Source organism: Pipistrellus kuhlii, unplaced genomic scaffold, assembly GCF_014108245.1.
Source record: "Pipistrellus kuhlii isolate mPipKuh1 unplaced genomic scaffold, mPipKuh1.p scaffold_m20_p_9, whole genome shotgun sequence".
In the NCBI taxonomy this organism is placed as follows: Eukaryota; Metazoa; Chordata; class Mammalia; order Chiroptera; family Vespertilionidae; genus Pipistrellus; species Pipistrellus kuhlii.
The window spans coordinates 49,537,231-49,558,929 of NW_023425595.1; the positions used below are offsets into that span (position 1 = coordinate 49,537,231).

The 21,699-nt window shown below is 47.5% G+C and overlaps 1 protein-coding gene across 6 annotated transcripts in view; it reads left to right on the plus strand.

The window, feature by feature from the left end:
* Nucleotides 1-21,699, plus strand: part of AMOTL1 (angiomotin like 1) — a 129,088-nt gene that overhangs the window by 78,726 nt on the left and 28,663 nt on the right. For all 6 annotated transcript variants that reach the window (XM_036426252.2, XM_036426251.2, XM_045578022.1 and 3 more), the window contains 3 exons: nt 8,910-9,201; nt 16,690-16,834; nt 18,209-18,298. In XM_036426252.2, coding sequence (XP_036282145.1) covers nt 8,910-9,201; nt 16,690-16,834; nt 18,209-18,298 — 527 coding nt within the window. The remainder of the gene's footprint in view (nt 1-8,909; nt 9,202-16,689; nt 16,835-18,208; nt 18,299-21,699) is intronic.

The window sequence follows — 21,699 nt, forward strand, 5'->3', positions numbered from 1 at the left end:
TGGTGGTGTGCGGGCATACCTCGGACTACATCTTCTGAAAGGGAGTCACTGGCCTTGGCAGAGAGAGAGCTGGCCTGCCTTCCACTCACCGCCCAGCTGCTGACCCCTTCCCCCCGGAGGTCGGGAAAGCCAGCTGTGCAGCTGTGTGCCAGCACACAGACACAGACTCCTGACAGGCGCCGAACCCCTTCCTAGTGTGGGCACAGTCTGACCCCACTGGGGAATCCAGGATGGGGCTCCGGGCTCCTGTTCTTACCCTTTCTCAGTTCCTTTGCCAAAGGAGAAATTTAAACTCAAAAACGATCAGGTTTGAAGAGGAAAATAAAGCAGTCTTCACATCTCTGGTGTGTGTACCACATCGGTTTACCGTAGCTGCTTAAAATAACCCATGGTGTTTGAGCCCATTAGAACGGTATCGGAGTTTGGTTCGGGAAAGTTCACATTTTCCCCTGAATGCTTTAACTCAACCTTTAGAGCTCGACAGAAGGTGAAAATATCCCCAAGTGAAGTATCCTTCCTTCCCTTTGGAGTTACTGTTTGTTAATAATGCGGTTGGCAATGCATAAAGTGGACTGTTTTGCTTTTTCTTTACTTGGCAGTAGGTGTGATATAAGGTGGAGGCATAGTAAGAGGAGGAGGAAAGCACTTCTTGGAAATCTACCCCTTATTTGTGGAAAGTGTCATTTGCCTCAAGTTTGTGACGTCAGAAAGAAGAAGTGTAGGAGGGATCTGAGCCAATTGCCAGACTTGGCAACTGGATTGACATGACATCAAAATGTCCCGGGAGACGTAACAGACAGGCCATTGAGGCCGGGCCCCAGCACCACAAGGCCCCTTTGTGAGCCTGGCCACGGCCAGCCAGCCTGGCTCCGGCGGCCAGCCTTGGCTGAAGGGGTAAACAAAGCTGCCTCCACACCATTTCTGCTTCACTGGCCTTCGCTGTGGCCTGAGCTCCAGGGGCTGGATCTGACACTCTGCACTGAGTGATGTACAAGTCATCTTTGACCTAAAAGACGAGCATGACGCTTCCGTGTCACGGACACGTACCCTGCTGCTTACAGGGTTTTCTGTTTGTCATTAATGGTGATAGTTTAGAAAGCTGCAGGCTATTGGATCCATGCACCATCGATGCCTGGCAGAGGAGAGACCTCGGAGTGAGATCACTGGGCCCATTTCCTTGCCTGGAGCTGCAGAAATGGGCCCCGTAGGTTGCGCATACTTATTCTCTCACCTGCTCTGAGCTGCTGAAGATGGAGATGTGTGGTGGATTGTTGTAAAGCGCGTTAGGCTCCCGTGGTGGGAAGCACCATGGAGGGACCACTAGTGCAGGCCTCGTGCACACCTCAGCTGTTGCTGTGGGTGAGCTCGTGGGGCTGGTGACGGGGAGACTAAGGTGAGCTCACCTTGCTGAGGTCGCTGGTGGGGCCCTGGGACCATGAGCTGACATGGATAGGGCTCCGATTTGTTCCTGTACCCTCTTCCTTTTCCTGCATCCTGAAAACGGAAATGGTTAGGACTGAAGACAGGCTGTTAATGGGACAGGTTGTGTTTGGAGATTTGTGTCTTTAAAAAAAAAAAAAAAAAAAAAAAAAAAAAGGCAAGCATTTGCATATTGATTCTGACCCGCTTTGTGAAAATAGAGCACTTTCAAGGTGATGAGTTGGCTCAGTCATGCCCGCTGTGCCGCTAACAAAAGTGAATGCATGAATGAACATTGGTGGATGGTCTGATTTTTATCTGAGCAGTTTGGAGTAGTTAGTCAAATGCGTGTTTATTTCCCCAAAAAAACCTATTCATATTTCCAAAGTGGAAACTAAAGATACTAAAAAAAAATCACTTAAAATATCCTATTTTTATAATATGCCCACTGTTAACCTTTTTCTTATACAAATTAATTTTTTCATATGTTATAATCATAGACTATACCGAGTTTAGTATCTTAGCTTTTGGTTGGATAGTATCTTATCATGTTTTTCCACAATGTTTGTTTCCATAACCATCCTCTTATGACTGCATTTCATAAAGCATATAATTTACATCACTTTATGAATAACGAAAGCATCGTCGTGCATATCAAATTTTCCATATTTTGGTTTCAGTCCTTAGGAATCCTTATTTAGAAATGAAATTATTGGGTAAATTGTAATGAATATTTAATAAAAGCCTTCTGATACTGGATAACTGTGCAAAAATATTACAGTGCCTGATCACTGTACTCTAACCAACATGAGGTTAGTACAATCAGAAAAGCTTTGCTAATTAATATTAACTCCTTATTTTAACTTGCAGTTACCAGCGAGGTTAAATTTGGGGAGGGTCTGTTGCAGTAGTTAGATTGTTCTGATCTGGAGTGTTGGTCCTCTGACACTGGCTCTGATTCCCAGTTTCCAGAACTCCCTTGCTGCCCTCAGCAGGTGACAGTGGAGCACAGGTGGTGCTGGCCGGAGGCTGCAGTGTGCCTGGCGCCTGGTGTGGGTTATCCTTAACCTTCCCAACTCCTAAGGGGTGCATGCTGTTACTATCCCTGTTTTCACAGGTGGTAAACCTGCGGCTTAGAGAGAGAGATTGAAGTAACTTAGTCACGGGCAGCAACTTTGAAGTGCAGGAGCCAGGGTGCCCCTGGGTCTGTGTCACACACTGCACCTCCTGTGAGTTCATACCGTATGGACGTGTGTCTACTCTCTGCTGACGTGGATGCAAAGATGGACGTTTTCACTTGATGTCACCTACCTGCGTGAATTTCCAATCAGGTTTACATATCGCACCTGATGTCCAACCTGCACTTTGACTACTTCTGCTTTTTCATTCGTCAGGAAGACCAGAATACCGATTAAGTATTCCAGACTTGCCCGGCCAGCATGGCTAGTTGGGCATCAGCCTATGAACCAGAAGGCCACGGCTCCATTCCCAGTCAGGGCACATGCCCAGCTTGAGGGCTTTGATCCCCAGTGTGGGGTGTTCAGGAGGCAGCCAATCAATGATTCTCTCGTTGACGTTTATATCTTTCCTTTCCTCTCTCTGAAATCAACAAAAACATTTAATTAAAAAGAAAAAGAAGAGAAAAAGTCACTCCTTTTGGTAAAGAAATCATTTTCTCCTCTCTGAATCTCCTCATTGCCATTTCGCCCTTTCTCTGGGCCAGGGGTCCTCAAACTTTTTAAAGTGGGGGCCAGATCACGGTCCCTCAGAGAGCTGGAGGGCCGGACTATATGAACTACTAATTCCTATTGTAACACCTCGGCTGCGCTCACTGCCTAAAAAACCTGGTGGGCCGGATCAGACTCCTCTGTGGGCCGCATGTGGCCCGCGGGCCGTAGTTTGAAGACGCCTGCTCTGGGCTAAATCTAGCAGGTTTGATGTACTAGCTGTCTGGAAGCAGAGAGAAGAGTGGAGGCTGTTATTAATATTTTATTCATCTAGGAATATATGGATTTGCTTTCTAGAATATAGATGGATACTTTATAAAAGCATGGAGAGATAGAAACATCAATGAGAATATTGATTGACTGCCTCCTGTACGCCCCCCACTGGGGACCAAGCACGCAACAGGGGCATGGGCCCTGACTGGGAATCGAGCTGTGACTTCCTGGTTTATAGGTCAACACCCAATGAGCCATGCTGCCTGGGCAAGTCCAGAATACTTAGCCAGTATTCTGGTCCTCCTGAAAGAGAAAAAAAAGAAAAAGAAGAAAAGAAAAAAAAAAAAAAAAAAAAAAAAGGGAGGCAGATTAGAAAGAATGCCTCTCTCTCCACAAGAAACCCATGTCAACCCAACAGTGCTGCCAGAATGTAGATTAAATTGTGAACGAGCGTAAAGACATGTGCTAAAGGGCAGGGCAGACTCTTGGCGGGCCTGAGGTTTGGAACGAGCTGGAGAAAGCATGTTTGGTGATCCTGTCTTCCTTGAGTCGGAAATGGCTGGAGGAGGAAGGAGAATGTTTGCAGTGAGTGTACATTACCAAAGTGGGGGGTTATGATTTGCAGTTTATAGAGTTGTGAAAATAAGTTGCTGTGTGGGGCCAAAAGGTAAGCCAGGCCCACAGCCGTGGGATGAAAAACGATGCATTGTCCATAACAAAACGAGGCCGCGGAGCCTTGTTTAAATCCCACCAGCTAAACATGTGTTTTGAATACCAGCATTAGAACTCCGGAGTTTCTCCAATTTTTTAAGCTGAATTATAGCTGGGTGAGCCAAGTCAAATGCCATGTTTATCCCGAAAAACAGCTCTGCAGTATGGGAATTTCAAAAGGCGAGGGTCAAGTTCAGGTTACTTTCTCAGGAAACATAACGCAATTCCAGATGTACTGAATTAAACGAGTGACTTCTCCAAACAAGAGGATTATCAATATCCATCCTGCATGGCAATCGTTATGGTGACTCAGACTGCGCCCCAAGAACCCAGGCACAGAGGACCACAGGGGGCTGCCTGCCCCCTCTGCTTTCACCAATTCAGGGCAGTGGTGAGCTGCATAGATCCTGGAGTCAAGAAGCCAGGGCCTGGAGCTTCTTTATGTTCCTAAGATCTCTGTTACAGAGTTACCATCCCATGCTTTGCTCTTGTCATCTAAACAGAGAGACTGGCTGTAAGTTCACATGAGACGGTGCATGTACCGGTAGCCATGCGTACCACAGTGGCCGGACTGTATGTACAATAGTAAGTGCCTGGTAAATATTAACCGTAACAGAGAATTTTTACTGGGCTTCTCATGCATGCCACACTCAGCGCCAGGCTCCGAAGTGGGATACAAATGATAATTATAGTGATGGTGATGATTAGTCAACACTTGTCCAACATTTACTTTGTAAATACTAACTTCTTAAGTCCTGTAACAGTGGGCTAAATGACATTTAGTCTCAGTAAACGGAGACGCATGATACCCAATAAGCTAACTCTCTGACTTCACAATCGAAACGGGAAATAGACTCACAAAGTAGACAGTGGTAGCATGGAGTTCTATTCGCAGGTAGTTTCTCAATAAATGATGATTCCGTCCCCACTCTTCCCCTTCTCTCTGTGTCCCCATTACTGTAAAGTACGTATCCCACTGGTGGCTAATCAGTAGCATTCTCTTTGGAAGCTGGGGATAGGTTCTTTCATAGCACGCGGATGATCTCGTGTGAAATTTTTTCCTATTCTTCCCCAGCACTCTTTCCCCCGCATTCACTTTAAGCCCGAGGCTGGCTGAGTAGGGGACCAGAGAACAGGGGTTTGCTCTCCTGCCTGCACTTCGTCCGTTATAACGCGGAGTTCATTGACTATGTAACTGAGTTATCTGTGAGGCCAGTGTTCTCTGTTTAACAGAAGACTCCCCACTTTGGAGAAGCCCATGCTTTCCTGTCCCTTGAGCTTGGCAAAGCTGCATGGGTCAGAGGGAAGCCCTGGTGCTCGAAAAGCCAGGACTGTCGGCTCGCCTGGGCCCCTCAGCTCCAAGAGACCGACACATCCAATCCTTGCACTGGACGCAGCATGAAGTGGGGGCTTAGGAGGCGGAAATGGCGTCTGCCTTTGAGTCGAGGCAGTGTCATGTGTGGTTATTGTGTCTTTTGCCAAGGTAACCTCTCTCCATGATACATGATCGGCAGGATTTAGCCGGCCTTCAGGAATGCACTCCTTCAGTAACAGATCTGTGGTTTTTGTGGGCTCACCCCAGACAGGAGTACCGGGAACCTGGGTGAAAGCTAGGCATTGTGAAGGGCCATGGGGGGCATTTCCCTCTTGGGATGGAGTTGGACCTCATACGCACAGACCTCCTTCCGCACACGGGCTGACATGTATTTCCATCAAAATGCACACATGTTTCACTTCTAAAGAGATGGCCGGATCATTGTGTGATAGGGGAGGGGCGGGAGAGCTTACATTAAGATGACCAGACAGCCGAAGCCAGTTTGGCTCAGTGGTAGAGCGTCGGTCTGTGGACTGAAAGGTCCCAGGTTCGATTCCAGTCAAGGGCATGTACATTGGTTGCGGGCACATCCCCGGTGGAGGGTGTGCAAGAGGCAGCTGGTTGATGTTTCTCTCCTCATCGACGTTTCTAGCTCTCTACTCTCTCCCTTCCTCCTCTCTGTGAAATATCAATAAAATATATTTTAAAAAAAACAAACAAAAAAAAGATGACCAGACATCCTGCTTTTGGCGGACAGTCCCAATTTTTAACAATTTGTCCCACGTCCCGCCACGGGATGCGGAACAAATTGTTAAAAATTGGGACATCTGGCCGAGACCAGTTTGGCTCAGTGGATAGAGCGTCGGCCTGCGGACTGAAAGGTCCCGGGTTCGATTCCGGTCAAGGGCATGAACCTGGGTTGCGAGCACATCCCCAGTAGGGGGTGTGCAAGATGCAGCTGATGGATGATCCTCTCTCATCGATGTTTCTAACTCTCTATCTCTCTCTCTTCCTCTCTGTAAAAAATCAATAAAATATATATATTTTTTAAAAATTGGGACATCTGGTCACCTTAGCTTGCATCACCCACAGGCAGCATTCCTTTCTGAAATCTGAGGGTGGCTGGAAGGGGAAGCTCACTAAAGGACTAAAGGTTCACACCGGCTCCATGGTGCACCTTGCCTTGGGGAACCTGGATCCCAGCTATTTTCACGGGACATGGAGGGGCTCCTAGATTGAAGGCGTGAGAAATCCGGTCGGGAAATACCCCCTCCTCCCCCCCGGCTCAGGTGGAGCTGCTAATGTTAGTTCCCTACCGAGGCAAGGCCTGTGGTCAGTATTCCGTTAGGATCGGCCAGGTTTATTCCGTGTCCATTTTTGTGAAAAGCTGGGCATCTGTATAGGGAGGGCTCAGGAGACCCTTGTCAAATTGTCTTTCCAGAGTTTGACATTTAGCTGCCAGGAGCCAGCACTCCGAGGAATCCTGGCTACAAGAAATGCTTGTAAAATGTGAGATGTGGAGGCTGGCAGGGTCCAAAAACATTCCAGCAAGAATACTTGAAAATATAAGGCCAGAGCACCTCCTGGGAAAACGGGGGGTAGTCCTGGGAGCTTTGGCCACGGATGGCCACACATAACGGGAGGTGACACGGGCTGGCTGTTGTGGATTAGAAGTAGCTGGATCTCCAGAGGCCCCAGCCCTTTGAGACAGAATGTTGATGATTTGGGGGTTGCTGATAATTCTGAGAGCCCCGGTTCCCAGATTGAGACCTGAAGGTTGAGGGCATCAACAAGAAATCTTGTTTCACCAAAACCGGTTTGGCTCAGTGGATAGAGTGTCGGCCTGGGGACTGAAAGGTCCCAGGTTCGATTCCAGTCAAGAGCATGTGCCTTGGTTGCAGGCACATCCCCAGTGTGTGTGTGTGTGTGTGTGTGTGTGTGTGTATGTACAAGAGGCAGTTGGTCAATGTTTCTCTCTCATCGATGTTTCTAACTCTCTATCCCTCTCTCTCCCTCTCTGTAAAAAATCAATAAAAAATATATTTAAAAAAAGAAAGAAAGAAAGAAATCTCATTTCCCCAAGTGCCTGCGGAAGAGAGGCAGCTGTGGTTGGGAAGCGAGACATTGAGGCTGTCTTTGCTGTGTTTGTTATACTAGTAAAGGTTGTTGTTAGGAGGCCTTGGCTTAGGCTGAAAGCAAAGACGATGGTTTTTATGAAACAGGTTAACAGGAGTGAGGATGGGGGCTTGATAGGGAGTGGAGACAGAAAGTGGAAATTCATGATTTAAATGTAGAGCTAGACCCGGAATTCAAAAGGTCCAGGGGACACCTCGATGTGTTCTTTTCAACATGGCTAAAATTAGACTTGATTTCCAGACCTCCTCATCCCAGCAAATCAAAACACAGAAAAAAGTAGTTCCTTCCCCAGGACTCACCCCATTTCATTAAATGGTACCCTGTTTATGTGGAGTAATATTTTTTCCTCACTTACTTTCCTCATCCATGATATATATAAAATCCATCCATATGTCTCTTCTACTACTACCCTGTGAGCCTTCGTCTCACCTAGGCCCCCTCCGCGGTTGCCTTTTGTCCATTCCTGCCACCAATGTACCATCTGTATCGAAGTCAGAGTAAAGGCGGCTTTTCCACTGGCCTCTGTGTATAACCTAGGGTTGGCAAACCACAGCTTGTGAGCCACATACGGCTCTTTGGCCCCTTAAGTATGGCTCTTCCACAAAATACCACGGCCTGGGCGAGTCTATTTTGAAGAAGTGGCATTAGAAGAAGTTTAAGTTAAAAAAAAAAAATTGGCTCTCAAAAGAAATTTCAATCGTTGTACTGTTGATACTTGGCTCTGTTGACTAATGAGTTTGCCGACCACTGCCCTAGGGAATGGCTGGCCTTGGCTTGAGAAGGCCCTTGTCCATCCCTCTGGTCTGAGCTTTTACTGCTTTTGTTGGTCGTGCTTGCATCAGATCGCATTCTTCTACTCGATCTTGCCCACTCTCACCCCTACCTGAGCCCCGAGCACTAGCAATTCCCTACTTGGAATACCCCTTCCCCACTTCTCCCTCCCACAGCCACTAGTCTGATATTCAGACTTCAACTCCAGCCTCAGCTTCTCGCAGACTCCTCCCCTGACCTCTCAGTGTGAACTAGCCACTCAGTCACCCACTGTCCCACCACTCTGCTTAGTTTTTGGAGAGGCTCATTCCTCTTGAGTACCCGGCTTTGTTTGTTGTTTGGTGGCTCGCCTGTCCCTCTCCCTGAGACTGTGAGCTTCGTGAGGAGGGCCTTATCTGTCCCGTTCACTGTACCCCCAGTGACCAGGGCAATGCTGATTCAGAGGGAGGCAGTAAATCTGTGGCATGAAGGACTGAACCTGCTGTCCTCAGCCGAGCACTGAGAAGTTCATTGATGACCTCTGGTCGTGGAAGCACCGATGTGTGTATACTGTTGGGCCTTCCTTCCTCCTGCACCACTTCCCCGGGTCTGATTGCTGGTCTTCTGTTCCCTTGCAGCCGCCCATGCCAGCTTCCTTTCCCATCAACAGTGCAGCAGCACAGCCCCATGTCCTCCCAGAACTCCTCGGTCAGCGGGCCTCTGCACTCCACGTCCTTGCCGCTGCCGCTCCCGGTGACCCTGGCCGCCCCGCAGCCCCCGCCTGCTGCCTCCCCCAGCCAGCAGCTCGGCCCCGACGCCTTCGCGATTGTGGAGCGAGCCCAGCAGATGGTGGAGATACTGACAGAGGAGAACAGGGCGCTTCACCAGGAACTTCAGGGTTACTATGACAACGCTGACAAGCTCCACAAGGTATGTGACTTCCGGAGGGAAGGGGAGGGAGAAGGTTCTTTAAAAGGGACATAATTCTTTATATATATAGATATAGATATAGATATAGATATAGATATAGATATAGATATAGATATAGATATAGATAGATACATATATAATATATATGTTATATTATATATATTATATATGTTATATTGTGTATATATGTTATAAAGATACATACATTATACACACACACACACACACACACACATACACACACACTGAATGGTCAGATTATTATGATCTCTGAACGCTTAATAATCTGGCCACTCAGTGTAGACTGACCACAGAGTTGGGATTTTAAAATAAGGTTTTTCCATGTATAAGAACTGCATTGTGGGTAGTTAGAAAGAAGCAGAGGACTTACTAGCCAGAGGCTGGGGACCACTATCTCCTGGTCCCTTGGCATATCAAGATTTGCAAGCTTTCCCTTATACGTAAGTACACTGAGTGGCCAGGTTATTAATGCATTGAGAGATCATAATAATCTGGCCACTCAGTGTGTGTGTGTGTGTGTGTGTGTGTGTGTGTGTGTGTGTAGAGCCTGGGGTTGGGGGGAGAGAGAATTAATAGGCTGCCTCCTGCCCTCACTGGGGATTGAGCTTGAAACCTGGCATGTGCCCTGATGAGGAATCGAACCATGACCTCCTGGTTCATAGGTCGATACTTAACCACTGAGGTACACTGGCTGAGCAGGACAGAATTCTTTACCTGCTTGTTGGGGGGCTGATTCGTTGACCCCTTGCCAGCAGTTAACTAGATCCCTTTTTATGCCAGGTACCATGTAAGGCTCGGAGACAAAACATAAATATGGCGTGGTGCCTGCCTACAGCTTACAGTCCAAAAGGGGAAAGTTGCCTAAGCTCATACCTGCAGTGGCACTCCAGGGGCTCCGGTGGGTACAGCGGAGGTGGCCCTGGACCGGAGACTCAGAGGCTAAGGAGTATTTCCCAGGTGGACAGTGTGGGAGAGGGGACGCCCAGCGTAGCACAGGGAATGAGTGGAAAGAGACAGGTTTCTGTTAAATCTGGGACTCTCAGGAGCCCTCTGATCGCCATGCTAGTTTCCTTAGCTGTGTCTGCGAAAGCAGCTAGCCCATTCTCAGTGCTGTCTCAACACTGAGGGTCGAGGTCGAGTCACTGTGTCCTCCCTCTGTGCTGGTGACTTGTCAGGTGGGAAGATGCTGTGTAATTCCAGCCTGGGTCGTATCGTGAGCATATTAGAGGGTATGGCAGCCTTTAGCCATAGGGCTTGACGCTGAGAGCCCGAGTTGATAGGAAAACATCCAGCAAGGTCAGCACTCAAAGTGCTGCAGGTAGAACAGAAGATGTGAGGGGGGCAAAGGAAATGGGTGTCTTAAGGCAGCAGAGCCACAGGGCACTGCAGTTTCCTCTCTGCAGGCAAGGAAGCGTGTGTGGCGGAAGGCATCTTATAAGAGTCTAAGTCCCTGGCTCCGCCCTGGACCATCAGAAAGGGAAGAATATAAACCACGGTCACTGGGTTCTGTGTGACAGGTAGTGGTCCTGGCTGGCCATTTGGTGGTCACTGTTAGCATTGATCCCTCAGGGGAAGCCTGCCCGCGTTGCTGGTCAGGGGTCAGCGCAGTCAGCTCCTCTGAGTTTTTGAGGCTGGTGTAGACCGCTGGGAGCAGTGGGTTTGATGATAGATACCTGCACGGACTGAATCTGCCCCAGCGCGTCTGCACGGAGCTTCCACCGAAATGGTCCTGAGTCAAGACCAGGCTTGGCTCAGAGAGCCCTGGCTGCCTTTATTGGAGGGAAAACGAGAGCCAGAAACACACGGCTGCCGGGAGTGCCGCCTCACTCCAGGCACACCCGCAGGAGGCAGGAAACAGCCTGCGTCTCCGGCCTTGGCTGTGATCGCTGCTCAGGCCCCAGCTTGCCTCTGGCACCTCCCAGGGCACGGTCTCACACTGGAAAGCACCAGCTCAGCACTTCTGCGAAACAAGCGGTTCCTTCTTCTCCCTGATGGAGCTCTGTGGCACACGCGTCCAGACGCCACGCAGACCCACCTGAGGGCAGGGTTTGGTTCCGAGTATTTTCACATGGGTGTTTTTACAGTTTCATGGAGGTGGCAGAGATTGGGAGGTTTTGATATGCTCCAGTGACTTGTTTATTAATATGTACTTTACCGACTTGTAACATGCATTTCTTTCTTGATTGTGATATACATTTCTATTTTTTTTTAATTTATTTTTTAGAGAGAGGGGAAGGTGTGAGTGGGGGAGAGAAAGGTAGAGACATAGAAACATCAGTTTTGTGGTTGCATTCATTTGGTTGATCCTTACATGTGCTCTGACCGAGGATCTTATCCACAACCTTAGTGTATCTGGACCACGCTCTAACCAATTGAGCTACCTGTCTAGGGCTTACATTTCTATTTTGAAAAACAAAATTCATCTCCCAGTGACTCAATTCCTTGCACAGGGGATGATTCTTCAACTTGGTGACCAAAAGGATTTCGATGACTTCTGGAAAAGGAGAAAAATAGAAGCTGTTTGCCTTCTGGAACCCAAAACGCCTCCAGTCCCTTGACAACCATAAATAGTTCTATAGGTATTATCTTTTATTGACCTACCACACATCAGACTGGAAAGGCTCATATGTCAATTTAAAAGCTCAAGTTTTAACAGACACTGGCTGTGCCCATCACTAGTTGTGTAGCCGTTCTCGACAACTTAGGACCACGAGCCAGAGGAGCTGGGTGAGCTCTGACAGCATTCCCAGGCTGGCTGCGTGCCCAGCTCATCCTGCCCCAGGCCTCCCTTGGCTCTGCCTCACTGTTCAGTTGTCTCTCAGCCCCTGCTCAGGCCTCAGGTCTGGAAAGGGGACTGTCAGGTGACTACTTTGCTTCTCAGTGATGGGGACTGTCACTTAGGGGTGGAGCCACTGCGCTGACTGTAGGATGTGCTGCCTGCCCTGTGCCAGCAATAACATCCGGACTGGATCCTCGCGCACTGGGCGTGCTCAGAGAGATTCAGTGGGAGGGCCGAACCGAAAACAGAAGAAGGTTTGATTGCAGGCTTAGCCCGTGCACGCTGTGCTTGGAACATGGCAGGAAAGAACGACCGAGCTCAGAGATGCCAGCGCACAGCCCAGATGGGGAGGCCGCTTCCAGAGGCAGGACGTGGCGATTTTCCCTGTTGGTGCTGAAATGAGGGCTGAGGACCCTCAGGAAGGGAGGTTGTTTTCCAGTGTTTCCTTTTACTCACTCATGTGCTTCGCTTTCCTCCCAGTTTCCCTGACACAGAATCAGTGGACAGCACGCCCAGCAGGACCACTCTGTGTTTTGTCCAGTGGGTTGGCCTCAGAAGCCAACAGGGCGACGGACATTTGGAAGGACAGGGCAGGATGGCATGTGAGGCATCGATGGTGACCCCGGGCCTGCTGCTGTGCAGCCCCCCTCCTGTCAGCTCAGCAGTGCTGGCTCTGACCGGGAAGCCTGGGACTCAGCATTCCACGTCTGTGTGCCCAAGGTTGTCACCATCCCAGGCCTCACCTTGGCTCGGCCTCACTGCTCAGTTGTCCGACCGGGCAATCCGGGACTTGGACAGTAGGCCTGCCCTGGACCCTGTGGGTCCCTGAGCTGTGCATAGGAAGGTGCTCAGGGAAAAGCCAGGACCCAGAGCTTGGCATGGCTGAGATTTCCTCAGGGCCCTTGTCAGCCTATTGGCTTCATGGCACCAGGGCTTTCCAGTCTGCTCGTGGCTCTGTTTCTGGGAGAATGAGTGCTTCTCTGTGAGTTTAAGGGCCCTTGGCCTAAGAGCTTGCCGACATCTGGGCCAGAAGGGAGGCTAGATCTGTGAAGGCAAAGCCCGCGTTCTCTTCGTAAGAGCACGCTCAGGCTCTGACCTGGCCCAGTGGGTGATTATGTCAAAGTCAGTCTGTCCAGCCTTGTCTTCATCTTTAACAAGCGTCAGGGAGGGCTTAAGGTGCTCTGAACACGAGGGATTTGAAGAAGAAGGTGAGGTTCTTGTTCTGAAGGCGTGCGCAATTAGAACTCAGAGAGCTTTGGACTTGGAATTCCGAGAATGGTTCTAGTCCAATTTCCCACCCCTTAGGAATCCTTGCGTCATGTCCTGAAAGGAGGTTATTTATTTATTTATTTATTTATTTTACTTGAATGCTTTCAGGGGTGAGAAGCTCACTCCTGGGCATAGTCCACTCCTGGAAAATGTAGTTACGAAATTCTTATGTTGACTCAGAATCTGCATCATTTTGACTTCCTACCTATGGTCATCGTTCTGTCCTCTATGACTACCATAAAGGAGACTAATCTGTCTCCATTGTGGCAGCTGACAATTCTCACAGGAAGTATCTTATTCTGAACTAGAACTAGCATAGCAGCGGTGGTATTTTGGAGCCATCTCTTTTGAAAACAAGATACATTAAAAAGAAAGAACATGATTTGTGATAGAGCTACAAACAAGATTCAGGACATGCTGTTCTGTCTGCTGCTGCATTACTGACAGTCTTAATCCCTTTAGGAAAAACAGGCCTTATGGAAATGAAAGGACCATGGAAGTATCAACTCTGGTATTAGGAGGCCTTGGAGAAAATAACATAGTACCGACAGGAGCCCTAGTGTTCTCGACTCTGCTGCCCTGGTCAGCTGCCACTAAAGAAACCCTGCAGCTCCCAGCCTTTCCCTGTCCTCTCCTCGGATGTATCTTGGCTCTATTGTAGCTTCCTGGGGCACTAACCACATTTTCTCTCCTTTAAGTTTTGGCTTCCCGACTCATGGCATCACTGGCTTCAGCCTCTCCCACTGGTTCCTCTGCCGCCCTTACTCCTGCAGTGTTGATGCTCCCCATGGGTGGCCCTCTCATCTGCTGTTGCTCTCCCTGAGTGGTCTCCACTGTCTGATTTCATGTCTTCTGCACATGACAGTTCCTTTCCTTACTTTCCCACCTGTATCTCCTCCTACTAAGGGGAAATCTTTGCCAAGATGTTCTGCTGGCTCCCCAGACACAGTAACTCCGGCACTGGATTGGTTTTCTTTCTTTGCTAAACCGGTTGCTCTTAAATTCAACCATTGATCTCGGTCAATCTTATTGTTCTGTCTTCTGAGCAATGAATGTCTGTGCTGTCTTTGATATCTTTCTCCCTTCCAGTTCAGACCATTACTGAGACCTGTTGGTTCTACTCCTCAAAGTCTTTGGAATCTGCCCTTGTAGTTACCCTAGTCACGCTTTGTCGTTGGTCATTGAGCTGTTTACATTAGCTTCTTCCTTGGACTTCTTTTCTCCTGCCTTTTCTCCCCACCCCCACTCTCCAATCCCATCCTGAGTTTATTTCTGTAAAACCTCAGGTAAGACCATGCTGCCCTTATGCTTATATGGGAGGTGTCTTCCCATAATTTTCCCATAAAGTCCTTCCACTTGGCCCTGGCTCCCAGCACAGAGACATGCACTTTCATGGCAAGGCCTTGGCTCAGGTCCCATCTTCTGCCTAGAATGCCAATGCCCTTTGGCCTTTTCTTTTCCGCTTGGCAAAATCCCTATTCATCACTCAAGACTCATTTTCAATGGCATCTTCCCTGAAATCTTATCTAAAGAAACTCCTCTCAGCCCTGCAAAATGACCTTGTCTCCCGGCTCCAGCATTGCATTACACCACCACACCCCTTATGACTTTGCTTTACTGAAGTGGATGTGTCTGAGTGCAGCCAACTCTAAACATTGAGTTCCTAAGACAAGATATCCTTGGCACCCAGACACACAGTGAGTGTACAATAGACACCTGTTAGGACGTGTTTTGTTTATAGGAACCTCAGCAGGGACTTTTGATCAGGGCAATTGGGGTGCCTGCCTCCTGGTGACATAGCTCACCAATGGAGACCAAAAAACATGGTGCAAGTCCCTTGGTGTCCAATGAGTGGCACTAGTTCTCTCAACCCTGCCTGTCTTGCCTCTGATTCCAACTTTTAACAGTTCTCCAAGGTTCTGTGTTTGCAGGCACTCTTTATCCTTTCTCCTGCATTTATTTAGGTCGCACAACACTTAAAGGTGGTTTATTGATAGCTACTTCAGAAACTTACTATAAGTTAGACTCCTGTTAAAACAGTTAGAGCTACCAATTATAGATTTATATATGCCACAGATTATATGCTCTCCCATTTACAGCTCTTGATTTAGTGAAATACAAAAAAAGAACAGCAACAACAAAAAATGGTTTAATCCCATATTTTTCAATTCCTTCATACAAAGGGATTGTCTGTGGTACATTTGTTTATAATTAGATTCAAGTCCACTAGTCCTTTTTATAGATAGTTTCATAGAAAAAGGAGTAAAAATGATAAGTAAAGCAGCATTTCCTCAAGTGCGTTTTATGTTTCTTTGGGGATGGGAACATGAAAGGAAGTTTTCTGGATGAGCACTGTATTTGGAGTCTGAAAATTTGGGTTCCAGTTGTGGTCCTTCAGTTGTTCTGTGTTTAATATTTTCCCTTATGTTAACTGGGAATAATTATACGTATAAAACCCTAAGCGACCGGACGACCGGCCAGTAGCAATGAAGCACACTGACCCCCAGGGAACAGACGCTTAATACAGGAGCTGCCTCCTCGTGGTCAGTGTGCTCCATATCGGGAGTATGCTCAGCTGACCAGTGGGGGCCAGATGCTGGGCTCATGGCTGGCAAGCACAGCTGTGGTGGCACAAGCCTCTCCCACCTCCTCTGCAGCGCTACCTAGCAGCAGCAGCGGTGGTGGCAAGCACAGTAGGCCGGGATGAGTGGGTGTGGTGTGGTGCAGGCCCTGGCTCAGGCTCCTCTCTGGCCACCTGCCACTTCTCGTACTACTACATCCCTCGAGGAGTCCCAGATTGCGAGAGGGTGCAAGCCAGGCTGAGGGACCCTACCAGTGCATGAATCCATCCACCAGACCTCTAGTTAGAGTTGTAAATTGCTAATAGTTGTAAAATATAAGAGGCTTAAGTTATGTTTAAATTCACCCTTTCTAGAATTGGTACAGGGAGATTTTCCCAAGGTGACATCAGGTGGTCCAGCCAGAGTTGTGAGCCTGCTATTTGCAGGACCCTAATGTAGCCCTCAGAAGGCAGGTGGGGGTGGGGGTGAAATTGATTACACCATTTGGTAGACATGAAACTTGAGATGCAGAAAAGACCACATTGAAGATATAGCTTTCACACTTGGAATGTCAAAGAGTCAGTGTAGACCGGGCCAGTGTGGTTCAGTAGTTGAACTAGGAGGTTATGATTCGATTCCTAGTCAGGGCATATGCCCAGGCTGTGGGCTCGATCCCCAGTAGGGAGTGTGCATGAGGCGGCTGATCAATGATTCTCTCTCATCATTGATGTTTCTGTCTCTCTCTGTCTCCCTTCCTCTCTCTGAAATCAATATAAACTTTTTTTTTTAAGAGTTGGTGTAACTAAGGCACCGATGTGAATGTCAGAGTCCCACTTTCATGTCACTTCTTTCTTGTAGTTTGAAAAAGAGCTTCAGAGGATTTCTGAAGCCTATGAGAGTCTGGTCAAGTCCACCACCAAGCGAGAGTCACTGGACAAAGCGATGAGAAACAAACTGGAGGGCGAGATTCGAAGACTTCACGACTTCAACAGGGACCTCCGAGGCACGTCAGCTTCCGTTCGTGTTTTCTCTCTACCCCAAAGCGCTGTGTGACCAACAGCCTGACTTCAGGTCCCGGCTATGTGAAATAACCCTGGGAATTCCAACCACCTGGGAAAGGGCTCTCATAGAACAGAAATGTTGCTTTCTGCCTTGTAGGGTGTAGGCTTCAGCACTGAGCCTGAGAAGTGACAGCCTATATGCTAAGTGAGGAAGTAGGTGTGCAGCTGCTTCTTGCTTGAAAAGTCCTCACTGTGACTTGTGACTATGTGAGTGGCAACTTTGAAAAGACCAGTGCTAGATGCACAGCCCTTTTCACACATGCTGAGTCATTCGGTGGCATGCTGTAAAAGCCCAGGCTGAATGAACACTTGCTTGGTATAGTGTAGAAGACAGACTCAACATGTGTCCCTCTGGTGGAAAAATAAAGGCCGATAGGCTGATAGATGTGTATCTATAATAATAAAAGTGTAATATGCTAATTAGACTGGGTGACCTTCAGACGAAGCCAGGGCTACAAGGGAAGCCCTGGTCCCGGGTGCCTGCAAGGAGCCATAGGGAAGCTGGTGCAGGGCAGCTGGGGGAAGGAAGGCCTGTTCTTGCACAAATTTCATGCATCAGGCCTCTAGTATATGTATATACTTCCCCAAAAGTACGAGTTACCTGCTACAGGGTCTTGGCAACCTCCAACATACAGAATGACTTAGTGCATAAAATTTAACTTCACTTTCAGTCAGCCGAGCCATTTTTCAGTTGCCTTGTATATAGTCTCTAGATCCAACTTTTTTATTATTATAAACCTTTTTATCTTGCATATCATGAACATTCCATGAAGACCTATTAAGCCAAATTATTTAATTGAATAAATGAAAATTTGCCAAGTGGTTTGAACAAATGTAGAACTAACTGTGTAGAATCTTCATCCATTAGGTCATTTTGACTTTTTTTTTTTTTTTTTTTTGGTATTTATTTAATTGTTGTTCCAAGATACATACAGGTAGCATTCATGGGCTAAAACAGAGGTCTCATGGTCAGGCTTAGACTAGTGCTGAGTTTGGGGCCAAGGAGTCAACCCTTTGCAAGGACTTCATATCAGAGGTTTGCTCATAGGCAGCAAAGCAGTTTTTCTTGGAATCTGTTCTTAGCAGCCTCCTGCGGGTGCATATCTTGGCATTCCATTGCATAGAGGCACAGCGTGGCACCTGAAGACTTCTTTTGACATTTTGGAATGGATTGTTCCTCCCCAAAAGTTGTTCAACTTGGGGCTCCTGCCTGAGCACCTTTTTATACCCAGCTCTTGGCTCCCATGTCATTTCTCAGTTGATGATGACTTAGATCCATATGCATTTCTTCATAATCCTTTTCTCTCTTTGCACAGATCGACTGGAGACTGCCAACAGACAGCTGTCCAGTAGGGAGTATGACAGCCATGAAGACAGAGCCGTGGAGGGCCTGTATGCTTCCCAGAGTGAGTCTCCATGCTTATCTATCCCAAAGTTGGTATTTTTAAAACTCAGGGGGCTGAACAAAAAAGCATGTAAAATTTTAAGCAGGTTTTGTGCTGTGTGCTTTCTGTGTTTTAATTTAGCACATAAGCTGTTGGGCCTCCTAGGTCTGCCAGAGATAATGCCAAAGTTATTAGGTATTATTTCAGTAATGTTTATTCTGACTTTTAACTTGGGCCACTTGAAGGATCACATCATACAATATATCTGCATATGTGACTCTCGTTGCCAAAAATCACTGAGCCCACATCTGCCCAGAATGAAATAAACAGTGTGCCTCCAGATTATTGGGAGGATATTGTGTTAATTTCACCAAAAGCAAATGAGAGGATCAAATGGGTTTTTGAGAAACCGTCGGTCAGGGTTAAAATTTCTGCAAATTCATTGTACAGGTCAGAAACGTAAAAATACAACTTTTTTAAAAGACTGTTTAGAAAACTGAATTCATTTCTCTGGCTTAAATCTCAACAACGGGGTGGTGGTGGTGAAATTCTATTGCCGGTCCTTCAATACAGCCCTGCATTTTCAAGGCAGGGAAATCATTGGTTAAGTTTTTAGAGTGCAGTACTATTTGGTTGGGGTAAGCTCCTTGTTCCCCCCACGTTTGCTCCTACAGGGATTTGATCGCACTCCAGGGATTAGTCTCAGCTTCGTTTTTAAGTTTTGTTTTGGCGGATGGACACTAATGCTGTCCAGGGCTTTTCCATCAGAGCCTTTCTCGTCGTCTTGCAGCAGTGACCTGCCCTGTGGTACAGGTTCCCATAGAGAGCTCCATCAGCATCTTGAATTATTTACTTTCCTACAGAATGGATCTCTTCCTGGGGGTACAGCAGATTACCGCCTCCTCTGAGCTTTCCTTTGGAAAACGAGTCACCTGTGGTACCTGCATGTAGCACCTGGCTGTCGGGTGATCAGCTGCCTGAGTAGAGTCCTGGTGGTAGTTCTGTCAGCAATGTCGCTCTGCTGATCCTCTGCCTTCTTGTCGGGGGATATTATTCTCTCACTTAGTTCAGGCCAACATGGGAAATCCAGTTAGTTGCATCTGATGGGCATTGGTTCTAGCCTCTTATCCCAGGCTGTGCTCATGGAATGATGGGGTTTGGTGTAATTCCAGGATAAAACCAAGTTGTGTTCCAGGATACCCAAGAACTTACCTCTCATTGTTGATGTTTCTCTCTCTCCCCCTCTCTTTTCCTCTCTGAAATCAGTAAAAATACATTCTAAAAAATCATTCTTTTTAGCTCAATATTTCCTCATCATGTTGGGAGATTTACCCAACTTATTCTGTCATTTCAAGCCATTTGGAAAAATTATTTTTAAAACTGCTATCAGAATAGAAGCAACTTAAGAATGCTTGAATTATTCTTTGCCGGCCTTCTTCCCGTCTTCCTTTTTTTTTTCCAAGTAGGAGGATATCCAGGGAACCTTTCACTATTAGGTACTCTTCATGAAAATTGGTGTAATACAGTTGATCTCTGACTCCTTTGACTTCTCTTTTACTCTGATGGAGACGTGTTGGAGGTAACCGTTGGCTGTGATACACAAAGGTTTTTGGAGCAGCGGGCAGATGCTCACACTGGCCAATCCATGGACCATGCCAGACACCCAGACCCACCTGGGCAAAGGGGAAGGAATTGTCCGTGGGAGCCTGCCAAGGTGGTATCACTTAAGTCAAGAACATTTTCTTGCCTTAAGTTAACGGATCCTCTTTACAGATGACCCCTACATTTAGTGGGGCTGTGCAGTTCAATGAAGTGAACAGTTTTGCAGGCATGGCCTCAAGCAGATAATTTTGGATCAGTTGCTGCATCTTCTAAGGCCTGGGCTCTCGCTGACATGCTCCTGACCTGAAGGTAGATGCCTGATCTCCCTGCACTTCCATTTTCTCTAAACAGAGGGATAGATCTGCCACTTCAGCCAGCAGAGCTCTGAGGAAGAACCAGAGATAGCAAGTGTGAAGAAGACTTTATAAACCACCTTTCTTCTGCAACACTTCTTCCTGCTCCTTACATCCTTCCTCCATCTATTTCAGCACTCACCTGGTCTGGAAGGACCTGCCAGTTTTCAGGGTTGGGGAATGGTCCGTGTTCCCAGAGAATGCTGGCATGGCTCAGCAAGCCTTCACAGGTTTGGGAAGCAGAGCATGTGAATGCTTAAGCCACTTGTTCAATCTTGACAGGCAGCACTGAGGAACTTCAAACCCACATGACAGCCAGAAGTGCCCCAGAGCTTCAGGGTATCTGTTTATGCTCCATCAAATCTCCCCAAGTGTGAAAGTTAGTGTGACTCAGTGAGGCTGGTTGTCTGTGCTTAAAGGGCCGGAGCTGGTTAGAGAACTGTCTCCCGGTCACGTGTTGGTATCAGGGCTCCAGCTAGTGCACATGACTTATGATTGATTGATTGGCTTGGCTTTCCTGATTGGAGATGGAATAGTCAAGTGTCTTAAACTTTATTACAGTCCCCGGTCCTTGCACTGCATAGCTAGTGGCATGGATGGAGTCAGCCCAGACTGGAAAGCATACTAGAGTTCATTCCCATTTCACGTGGCATCCAGGAGCCCTCATGAACGAACCTGTCAGTTCAGAGCCAGGAAATCCACATCCAGGTTTTAGCTCAGATGAAATGGCAGTTGCTTGGGGAAGTCCTGAGATAGGGCCGGATCTTCCTTTTATTTAATCCCGCAACATCCTGTCCTTTTTCCTTTTTAAACACGCAGCACAACTGTGAATAGTAACTGTTGGCTGTGCTTGTTTTATCTTTCCTGACTAAATTGCATGCACCAGGGGGCAGAGGCCCTGTCTGACACCCTCACCTTTGTGGTCCCATCTCATGTGTTTCCAGAACCTGGCACTTGGGCATTTCATAAATATTTGTTGGGTATTGAATGAGGTGATAGCCATTACTATTTATTCCATTAATGGGCTACTTCCTGTGAGCTAGCTGTGTTCCGGGCCACAGGGCAGCAGACGTTTTCTGTGAAGCACCAGGTGGTAAGTGATCTCAGGCCACAACCACTCAGCCCTGCCCTGTAGCCGAAAGCCCCACAGATGGTCTGTAAACAAGTGGGAGCGACCGAGTTCCAGTGAAACATTATTTATGGAATCAGGCTGTGGGTGGACCTGGCCTGCAGGCCATAGCGGGCTGACCCCTGTTCCCATCATGAAAGGAAGAGAAAGAAGGAACCTGAGCATACGGAGGATGAAAAAGAAAGAACTGCAGAAGTTCTCTAGGTCTTATTTTGTAAATTGCCTAATTTATAAATTGGGATACAATTGGTATTCTTTCCTGGGAGAGTTTCATGGTCATTTTATATATACAATGAGTGGCCAGATTATTATGATCTCTGAATGCATAATAAGCTGGC